This window comes from Cupressus sempervirens, chromosome 9 (assembly GCF_028749045.1).
Source record: "Cupressus sempervirens isolate cs-2001-9-10 chromosome 9, ASM2874904v1, whole genome shotgun sequence".
In the NCBI taxonomy this organism is placed as follows: Eukaryota; Viridiplantae; Streptophyta; class Pinopsida; order Cupressales; family Cupressaceae; genus Cupressus; species Cupressus sempervirens.
In genome coordinates, this window is record NC_143126.1 from 314,576,876 (window position 1) to 314,588,548 (window position 11,673).

The window sequence follows — 11,673 nt, forward strand, 5'->3', positions numbered from 1 at the left end:
TGGGAGATAGACTCCTCCCCATTACCACACAAAACACAATAAGAGGGGCCCTGAAATCCATGTTTACAAAGATTATCCCCCATAAGATGGTAGTTGTGAGCCACTATCCACATGAAAAAATTGCACTTGGACCAAGAAACTTTATTCCAAACTTGCTTCCACCAAGGGACCTCAGCATCCCTAAATAATTGTGTAGTTATCTCCTAATACCTATTAGAGACATGATATTTACCAAAAAATGTACCTCCCCAAGCCAAAACATCTAGTCCTAGCAAAGAGGAACACTCCCTAGAGGCCAGAATCTGAGAAAGCTCCCAATGATCCACCTTTGTGCCTCCAGGAAGCCAATCAGAAAAGTGCTTCCATCTATAACCAACAATAGGTCACAATTGATAAGGAGTCTTGTAATGAGCCACTTTATCCCATCCAAGAGCATGAAAAGAATCATAGAGAATCTGAAGATTAGGGTACATGGATAATATGAATGGGAATCCATCCCAAGCATCAAACCAAAATAAAGCCTCAGAGCCTCCCTTACATATCTAGAACAAACCTCTCTTGACTACCACAACACCAGTCTTCAGAGTATGCCAGACCATAGAGTCATGACCTTCAAGAGGAAGTGCAAAAATAGAACAAGGATCAGCACCATTAAAATATTTATGGGTGATAATATGAGCCCAAAGTTGATCTTTTCTAGAGCACTATCACCAATAAAGCTTAGTAGCCAATGCTTGACTACTCAAGAGAGTTGATCGAAGACCAAGACCACCCTCCTCTTTTAGCCTACAAATAGTCTCCCAACTAATCAAACTCCATTTAGTGCTAAGAAAATTATCACTCCAAAGGCATTGCCCAAAAAGAGCATCAAACTCCTTGAGAAAGTAAACAAGAGCAGCCTAAACCATGATTCTATAAGTAGGAAGAGCTTGAATAACACATTGAAGAAGAGTAACTCAAGCAATAGTAGAAAGCCATCTATGAGTCCAATGATTTACCTTATCCTAAAGCTTGGTAATCAATTTTTTCTAGAAGAGTCATGGCTACCTAGAAACAGCAATAGGGATGCCAAGATAAGTCAAAGGAAGCGACCCAATCTGAAACCGTAGCATATCATCAATCCTTTGCTGAATAAAACCAGGAGTGTTAAAAAAGTAAATGGAAGATTTGTGCTCATTAATGTTTTGGCATGAAGCTACCAAATAAATATCCTGAGTATGTTGAAAGGCTTTAGCTTCCTTGATCCTAGCAAGCCCCATAAGAGCAGAATCATCAACAAATTGAAGGTGAGAAAGAGTAGGTAAACCATTACCCCACTGCCACCCTTGAATAGAATTCTGGGACACCTAATACTTAATGAATCTGCCCAAGCCCTTAGCCATGATGATGAAAAGATGGGGGGAGAGGATCACCCTGGTAGAGACCTCTAGAGGCATCAAATAACTAGGAAGGTTGACCATTAAGAAGAATTGAAAAAGAGGCAGAAGTAACACAACTCTAGTCTGACTCACCCATTCAGAGATAAAGCCAAAGGTAAGAAGAATATTCCTTAGGAAACTCAATTTAACTCTATTGTAGGCCTTAGCCATATCCATCCTAACAAACATTAATCTCTCCCTTGAACTAGCCATAGAGTGAATAGCCTCGGTAGCAATAACCACCCCAATTTTTTCTTCCAGCAACAAAACCACCTTGTTCCTCTAAGATACTAATAGGGAGCCACTTTTTAATCCTCTCAACAATCAACTTAGTAATGACTTTGTAAACAACATTGCATAAGGCAATTGGTTTAAAAAACTCCAATTGATTAGCCCCCTTTCTTTTTGGAATAAGAGTTAGGAAACTAGAATTCAATGGTTGAAGCATCTGCTTGCTAGAATAGGATTCCTTAACCACCTACAACAAATCATGACTAAAGATGTCCCAGAATTCCTGAAAGAGCTCAACTGGAAAGCCATTAGGACTAGGAGCCTTCCCTTAGGCATGCCAAAGACCACCTCCTCTAGCTCTTCCAAAGAGATTGGTTGCATGAGATAATCATTCATTTCTTGAGTAATAAGGGAAGGAATACAAGACAAAATAATATTTTCTTCATTATCAATAGGAGGAGAGTCTTCAGAGAAGAGGGTAGAAAAGTATCGAGTAGCCTCCTGGAACATGGCTGGCAAGGAAGTCAGTTGGATGTAGAAAAGAAAGTGACTTGTATGAACTAATTAATAAGTTTCAAGTTTTATATTTCTACGATTCCTAGTGTTTTCAAGATATTTATCAACCTAGACATATTCATTACGATGTTAATGGTAATATCAAACTAACTATCAACCAAGGTTTCATACCACAATACATTAAAGTAAGGGAAGTGAACCTAGTAGGAGTCATAGCACAGAGGAAGGAAATATACCAACAAACAAGCCTGTACATGCATAATAAACTCTCTGGATTTTGTATGAGAGTGGAGAATAATAGAATACAATCAAATTTTCATTGTAGACCAGTATAATATTCAAGGAGAATCTCCCATATAGATATCAATAAAATACTACCCTTAACCCAAAATTCAAACATAAAAATACTAAATCAGTACTTAGCCTATTCGAAAATGATCTACAAGGGAAGCTGAATAAAATAAAATAAAAACATCCAAGTACATATACACCTAGTAATCACATACTTAGAAAGGGAGTCAAGTCAACCAAATTAATAAATCATATTATACCCTTGTAGGAGTCGAATTAGGAATTCAGTGGGGTATATAAAAGAGTAAGGGAAACATTTTTTTTTTTTTTAAAGACTTGTATAAGGTACTTTCGCATGTCAGAGGAATGGAGAGGGAAGGTGGTCCCCCACCTCTTCCATCCCTCTCCACACAACTACCCTCTCTTACACGTGCTTTTAAGTGTTGACATGTCTGACCATTAGTCAGACCACCCTCATCTTTTAGTGCTTGAGCTTAGGTAAGGAAACAAGGTCATATGTAGGTAGGGCCCTGTGGGTTTGGGAAAGGTAAGAAGTATGTTAGGATAATAGAAAGGGGATGTTGTTAGTAGTAGGTAGGCGTGGGTGTTAGGAAGTAATTTTAGTTAGAAACAAAGGGTAGGAAGTGTAGGGTAGGTTTTACAGATATTAAAAAGATTTAATATTAGTAAAAGTAAGTTAGGAAATGTAGGTTAGTAACAATTTAGGGCTTTATTAAATAGAAATGGTATGATTTATAGTTCGGATATGGAAGTTAGGTTAGTGTTAATGAATTTTAGTGAAAAGTAAGATAGGGATTTAAGTGGGTTTGGTTAAGGTATTATTAGATAGTGATCATATGGAAATTTGCTTAATTGTGTAGTTTAGTAATTAGATACAAATATATGCATTGTAACCCTTTCTATGTGTGTAAAGTATTATATTGATTATATGTTAGTATGTATATATTAAGAAATAATTTTATTATATGTTACTTAGGATATATAAAAATATTAAATAGTATATATCTCTTGATGCTACTTGCGTGTGTGTGTGTGTGTGTGTGCAAACATAATCCTTTTAAATAATTTAAGGTATTCTTCAATTAGTAAGTTAAGTATAAAGTTGTTTGAATTTAAATAAAATTGTATGTTGGTTAATATATCTAATGTGAGTTAAAAGAAAGCTAGTGGAGATTCCTTGTCAATAAGTAAGTGAAATTCTTAGTTGTAGTAACAATAAGATAGCTAGAATTAGTTAGAGAAAAGTTAGTAAATGGATTAACTAAATGGCAAATAGTGAGGAGGTCAAATTTTGGGATTAAACCAATGAAATCAATAATGGCATCAAGTCAAGAGAAGTGTGTAATGACCCCTTTTATACTATCTTTGACCTGCGGTTCAAATTTCGTATAAGTTAGGAAGTCATTTAGATTTAAACATGCCTTGGACCCTTATTAATTCAATATTGAGGAGTTGAGTATTATAATTCAATTATTTTAATTTATTTAATGAATTCTATTTCATAGTGCCAAGCAATCTTCTCTCATCTGGTTATGACAATCTGGAGACGGTAGATTGACGGTGCAAAGGGCGTGTGAAACAAGCTACAAGCAGCTCCCTGGAGGATACCATCAGGTGCTCGAATTTACTCCGCCTCTCCCTCCACCCACTCCCTATCTGAAGATTTCATAACTCAGACGAGAGTAAGCTTCCTAGACTATAGTTGAAAGCACATTTAATGTTAAGCCTTAAGATTATGTAATGTAATGATATTTCAATATTATTGTACACAATATTACAATTTGAAATATTTAACATATATATAAAGCAATGTTTATGTATATGTGATACGTTTATATATATTCTGAAGCATATATCATCAAATATATAAATATATACTCATATATATATATATATATATATATTCTTTACTTATGCGAATTACTTTATGAACTTAAAAATCAATTTAAATCTATAAATCTTGGATTGAATAGAATGGAATAATTTAAAGTTATATTTATATATATGGGTCCGATTGCATTCCATGTATATTAATAGATCATTGTCAACAATTTAAGTTGATGAGACTTTGTTATTTAATTAAACTTACGTTATACACCAATCATCGATTAGTAGTACGTGTAGTTAATTGCAATTGTTTATAACAAAATCCCTCAATTATTTGTGAACTCTGTAATGTATTATAATGCGTGGATTAGGCATCGTACCTGGCGAGAAAGGCTTGCAAGTTGACAGTCCACGGTAGAGTGTGGATCCCTGCTGCGTGACCAAGGGTTTAAGAAGATATTGCATGCGCCGGGCAGGATATAAACGTAGCACCTTATTATTATTTTCCTTCCTTTATCGCTAGATTGATGTATTTTATTCTACCGCAGATTCTACATGCAGGACACTGAATTTTGTACTTCCTGTATTATTATCTTTTCCCAAGCTTTTCCAAAACTCGTTCCTTCCTTCTCTGTCCTTAAGCTCATATATATTTTATTTCTATCTTTCAGGATTGCATCTGCGGTTCTATAATACCCTCCCCAATTCTAAAGATTCCTCCTTATACCTTAGTCAACTAATTCTTGGCTATACTGATGGTAGAAATATGGGATGACGATTCATTTATTCCTTTTATTACTTTATGTTCTGTCATTGACATGTAAGAGGGAGTTAATTTGGTGTGCTTTATATAATATGCTAAGACTCGTAATAGATCATCTCCACTCCTCTATTTCAAATTAGTGGTAATATCTGTGCTGGTATTTGTCCATGCTAAAGATGATGGCAGCAGACATGCGTTTCGAGATCTATAGCTATATGCACTTCCTTTCATTGAATATTGTTTCATAACAATCATTTCTTTGTTAGTGGAAACATGCCCATTATCTACGTCCATAATATTATCAACCCCTCTAATCTTCTCTATCTTAGTTCTCACGAGATTGACTTCCCTACCTGTAATGCTGATGACGATGTTGCTTGTTTGGCATAAGATGAGAGGTTTCTAACGCTTAATAATTCCTTTATTATCTCTTTCAACTTACTTTCTTCCTTTCTTATCCCCTAGAATAATCGGCCTTCCTCCTTATAAATAGGATCGAAAGGGTGAAGACTTAAAAGGACACGTCTCCTTATTGACATATGATAAAGACTAGACTAATCCATTCCTTAAGACATAAAGAAACCCGATGGAGATTAAAGATAGTAGCTCGAATGCATAACAAAGGAATGTGCCGAAGACCATGAAGGAGAAGAGTAAACTAAAATGCCTGATGCAAAACATAATAAGAAGGAACTCGGTAGGATAAAGGGAATATCCCTAAAGATGCCCGGATACATTATGAATAATTATGTATATATTAATAAGTATTTATATATAATACTTGAAAATGAATAAGTATATATATATAAAAACCTTAAGATATATATATATATATAAGCATGTATAATTATATATATTTATATATTTCAATATATAATATCATATTCTCATTTTAATCAATTAAATGTTTTGTTTTAAGGTTTATGTTACATTTATCTAATCGATGCTATAATTATTAACACTCCCTCTTAGCTAGGGAAGATAAACATGAATCATACACAGTAGAACAAAGATTTTCAGCTCATATGACCTTGAATATCAACTCATTTTGATATTAGAATGTCAACTCTTATAATATTCGTTTATGTCAACTTATTTGAGATTCATTATGTGCTTAAATGATCATAAGGTTTTGATAATACGTTTGACATCAAGAGTATTGGTTTCCCAGAATATCAGAGATATTCACCAAGTACTCTAAGATTTAGATAGCACATTTGCATTGACAATTATGGCTCATGACAAAGTGTAGCATAGCTAATTTAGATAATCATAATTAAATATACCACATGTGCTCTAGTTCCAACATCTTAGTGAGACCTCCATCCATGTTCCGTATTTTAAGAAAAAACAAGAATAACACATAGTCCTAACCCTAATATGATTTATATAAGCATATACTGATAAACAAGACATCATAAATTGTAACCCTACCCTAGATTGAGAGATAACAATCATATATATATATACTCACTCAAAACATGCAATGATGAACCTATGACTGGAAGAATTATGATCTAGCCGATAGGAAATTACTGACAAGCTTGTTAACCCTAATAAATGTAAATATTGAGGGCCAATGGAATTAGGAAATTTCCTTCACCAACCTAGGGATGTAATTGCATCATCAAGTTGTTCCACCTGATTCATGATGCCAGCTGGGATTGAATTTTCAACCAAACTTTTAGGGGTCACTTCAAACAATGAATTGCAGTATGTTGCAACCATAACTGTTAGCCGATTTGTGTGCCGAACTCCTAGCCAACGATAACCTATTTGACAATGTGTAGTTCCATATATGCTTCCCAAGTTATCCTTCATTAAAAAAAATTGTAGTTGTCTTTTTGCCTTGAAATTTTAGGCATGACACAAATGTACTTAGTCGCTGATTGTCCTCCATTGAAGCTCTTTGCAAAGCTCAAGTACTGCAGGATATTCAATAAATAAGATAGACTCTGCAGTGAAAAGATTGAAGAATGACAAAGTCAATCAAACAAATACTAGGACAACTTTTTAAGAACAGAAAATATAACCCAAATATGAAAACAAGGCATGGGCTTCACCTGATCATAGATACATTCAGACAATCAAGGAACTTGTGGAAGTCCTAGTATTTGTATAATGGTATCGCATCTTTCATCTAAAGCACACCATGTAAACGCTGAAGAAGACTCCCTTGATCTTGCATGAAAGTTACTAAGAAAATGTCTGAGGTTGTACATATTCATGATAATATTCTTCTGCTTTGATCATAACCGTGCCCCTAAAAATTGCTATTTGAAAAAAGAATATCAATGTTGCTGTTGGGAAGAAATAATTGAATGAAAAATTCACTCTAGCTGGAGTGTGCTGTTGTGGCTGCATCGATCGCAACTGCGGCCTACAGAAGAAGTAGAATCCAGGAAGGGTTGACAACTGATCCCCAGACCTCTGGAAACTGTTCCTTGCGTGAAACAAAAATGTTCACTCATCCATTACCCCATTTGTATACATGCAAACACTAAAGTCCTGACTTATTTAGCGTACCCATATAAACAACAGCACAAATAATCAATTCAACCTAGAAGAATCAGTAATAAATTAACATTGAATAAGTACTAAGCGGTCTAAACCCTTCGAATAAACATTGAATTCTATTAAGAGATCTAAACCCTTTTATCACGTTTCCTGATAGATAAGCAGCTCTCTGATTCCTTGAAGTTTTCCTCTCTGCTTTTCTCTTTCAGTACATGCTCTTCTAGGCTTCAAGCATTTCATTCTAGAGATGTACAGGCTTGCCGACAAAAAGCTGAATCACAATATCATCACACCTCCATGGAGATACAAAAAGGGGATTTAACAAATATCCCATCAGTATATATATATACAATCTACAGCATGGTCCAGTTCTCCAGATGCACAAAAGAATACTTTTTAGAACTAAAATTATAACTTGATTCCTTCCTCGCTCCAAGACTCGGACCGGCAACTTGTTATATGGAAATCCTGTGTTTACAGCTTTTTTCACTTAGCACGAACAATCTCCATAAAAGTTTTGTCCTTGCGTTAAATGACGCAATATGCTTGCATCACCAGTAATCTCCACAAGAACATTGCCCATTTGTGAAATGATGGAACCGGTTTGCATCTCTTACAATAATTTCTCTCGCAACAACCATGGAAATAAACTTGGTTGCGGTGTGGCAGTCAACACATACCCGAAGGTTCTTGACAACTCTAATAGTTATTCCAGGGGACGTGTTCAGCAGCCCAAATGCAATTGCCAACTTCTCACTGTGATGACATAGGAAAATTTTTCCTTCCTCCTCCTCCACATCATTCGGAGCATGTCTTGAATCTGGAAAATAGCCTTCTGCCTTCATGGCCAACGATAATTTCTCTAACTTTGCATAGATCTCCTGTGTTTGTGGGTGTGATCTGTCTCCTGCACAAAAAGCATGTACTGTTTTATGGATTTCAATCCAGCTACACCCAGGTATCTTTTTAATGCCTTTAGTTTTTATCAAACTCCTTATCTTTTGAAAGTCATCCCACCTGCCCCCTTCTGCATAGATGTCTGACAGAAGAACATAAGGCGCGGCATTTTTAGGATCCAGCTCAAAAGAAAGAGTTGCTGTAAATAATCCTAGCCTTATATTCTTATGCAATTTACAAGCACCTAACAAGCACATCCACAGAATCACTGCAGGTTGAATTGGCATTTTGATGATAAGGTTTAGGGCTTCCTCAAGATAGCCAGCACGACCTAGAAGGTCAACAATGCATACATAATGATCCATTGTAGGCATAATGCAATAAGAATCACTCATTTCATTGAAGTATTTAGAACCCTTATCCACAAAACCTGCATGGCTAGTTGCAAATAAAACTCCAACAAAGGTTACATTGTCGGGATATATTCCAGCTTGCTTCATCAGTTTAAAAAGTTTGAGAGCATCTTTCCCATAGCCATGCATTGCATATCCTGAAATCATTGCATTCCATAAGATTGTATCTTGTTTAGACAGTTCGTTGAACAAATGGCGTGCCATTTGTATGCTCCCACATTTTGCATACATGTCAACCAGGGCACTTGTAACTAAGACGTCTGACAGTAGCCCATTTTGGATTATGTTTCGATGGATGTCCATACCCTGTTTCAAAGCTCCCATTTTGGCGCAAGCTGGGAGGACGCTGGAAAAGGTAGTCGAATCCGGCTTTACGCCTGCCATTTGCATTTGGATAAATGTCTCCAAAGCCTTTTCAAAAATCCCATTTTGTGCGTAACCTGCAATCATCGCAGTCCATGAGAATAAATTTCTCTGAGGCATCTTCTCAAACATCTCCCGTGCCCTGCGTATACTTCCACATTTTGCATACATGTCGATAAGGGCACTGGCAACCACAATTTCTGACGAAAATCCACTATCAATTATCCTTTGATGAATGTTCATTCCCTCTTCTAAATTTCCAATTTTCGCATAGGCTGGAAGGATGCTAGCAAAGGTCGTGGAGTCTGTCTTTACACCTGCCAACTGCATTTGCTTCAAAGTACTCAGGGCGTTTTCAGCAAGGCCACTGTGTGCATACGCCGCAATGATTGCAGTCCATGAGACAGTATCTCGTCGTGGCATTTCTTCGAAAACCCTTGTAGCCTCATCAAGATCACCAATTTGCGCATATCCTACAAGAGTCGTATTCCAGGACACCATATTTTTCAGAGGCATTTTGTCAAACAGTTCTCGTGCCTTTAGTATGCTTCCACATTTTGTATACATATCCATCAGAGCATTTGCAACAACAGCATCTGACGAAAACCCCCCTTCGATTATGCTTTGGTGAATATGCATGCCCTCTATTACCGCTCCCATTTTCGTACAGGCTGGGAGGACTGTGGCAAAGGTGAAATGATCCGGTTGGGTTTCTGTTTGCTGCATTTGCTGAAGCAGTGCCAATGCCTGGTGAGGATGCCCCTGTCTTTGGTAAGCTGCAATTATAACATTCCATGAGAAGACATCTCGTGATCTCATGCTGTTAAAAACGTTGCGAGCTTCCATCAGACGACTGCACTTGGCATACATGTTCATTAGCATATTTTCAAAAAGTATGCGTGACCTAATTGTGAACCCCTCATCAATGACGAGAGAGTGGATTAGCTTACCTTCTGAAAGCGTATTGTTTGCAATGCAGGGGTGCAGATGTTGAAGACAGCCAGAAGCGACTGGGTGGCAAGTGGGTGTAGGAAGCAGAATGACCAATTTCTCCCGAGAGAACGTTACGAGATTGGCAGTAGATGCCATCTTGCGAGAAAAGCATAAAAGATGTGTTATGTTATTCATTCTGAAATGTTTTGATCATTTATCTGGGTCAGACATCCTACTTGGCTTCTCACTGAAGGTATCTGTGTCTTGAACAAACTCCAACGTTGTCATGGGGAAAGATTTCGGGTTCCAAATATTTAATTGGGAACTTCATTGTCATTTGCTTCAGATTAAGCATCGGGCGCTCCCCAGCTAAAAATCTCAGTGTCCCTTCTAAATGGGCATAAGTCCGAGGAAACCCCTTGTTCCGAACTTAACCATCTGGATTTTTCCCCAAATGAGCTTCTGGTATGAAGACAACTTCAACACATCAAACAAGTCGGCCATTGTAAGTTGTTTACTAATGATTTCAAATAATAAGGAGGCGATATTAAGTGGCTGAATTGAAGATATCAAATGACCGCTATATCTTTTATCATTTTGATTTCAATCTACCAATAAACCTTGGCGTGCAATGGGTGGTTGAAGATTTGTCCAGAATTTTGGAGAAAAATTGATCTATTTTTTAATACATTTTGTGCACTACTTATTGATAGGTCATTCTCTCACATTGTTTGTAACATAAAAGTTTCAATGGGCAAGTAGTAGCTCATTTTGATCGACAAATCTATTTATAAGGATTTAAAAAAAGAGGGCGAGGACGGACTGGGAGACTAGGGATAGAGAGAGAAATGGAGGGTATGGAGAGAAGGAGAAAAATAGTGAGATGAGAGGGAGTGATAAAAAGAGGAAGATAAAGTGGAGAGAGGGAGAGATATTTATAGAGGTTTATGAAGACAAAGATGGGGAGAGCGGGAAGGGGACAGGTCTATAAATAGAGGAGCATAGAGAAAGATAGCGATAGAAGGGAAGATAGAGGGAGAGGGAAAGAGGGGGAGAACTAGATAGAATGGATTAAAAGGAGATATAAAGATACGGAGATAGAGATATATAGAGGAAAAGTGGTAGCTAAAGACATAGAGTGTTGCAAATGAAGGGAGTAACTGAGAGGGGAGGGATGAATTAGTTATTACAAAATGATTATCTTGAATGTCAAATCAAAATTTTCAAGGATTATGCAATATAAGACCTAGTAGCTAGAATGGAAGCAGTGAGAATGTCCAGCTCTGTTAAGACTAATTCAATGTTGTAGCTTGGTTAACAAAGCAAACTTATAAATATTAATCTATGTTAACCTTTAGTAACTTAGTTGCAAAAGCATTAAGCATTAAGCAAATAACATGAACACAAATGACAACAAGATTTGACGTGGAAACCAAATTTGGGAAAATCACCTTGCAACTAGTCGCAATAATTTTCACTCTTC

At 36.6% G+C, this 11,673-nt stretch overlaps 1 protein-coding gene across 1 annotated transcript; it reads right to left on the reverse strand.

Moving 5' to 3' along the window:
• Positions 1–7,384: 7,384 nt before the first annotated feature.
• Positions 7,385–10,712, reverse strand: LOC149538640 (pentatricopeptide repeat-containing protein At1g08070, chloroplastic-like). Its single transcript, XM_089799951.1, has 2 exons — positions 10,208–10,712; positions 7,385–10,110 (listed from the first exon to the last, which is right to left on the reverse strand). The coding sequence occupies exons 1-2, from the start codon at positions 10,360–10,362 to the stop codon at positions 8,136–8,138; spliced, it is 2,130 nt and encodes a 709-aa protein (XP_089656077.1). The 5' UTR covers positions 10,363–10,712; the 3' UTR covers positions 7,385–8,135.
• Positions 10,713–11,673: the final 961 nt, after the last annotated feature.

Coding starts and splice junctions, on each gene's coding strand:
- LOC149538640 (XM_089799951.1), bottom strand. CDS start 10,362: ATGCTTTTCTCGCAAGATGGCATCTACTGCCAATCTCGTAACGTTCTC. Junction 10,111..10,207: donor AAACAATACGCTTTCAGAAG/GTAAGCTAATCC, acceptor TGCCAAGTGCAG/TCGTCTGATGGAAGCTCGCA.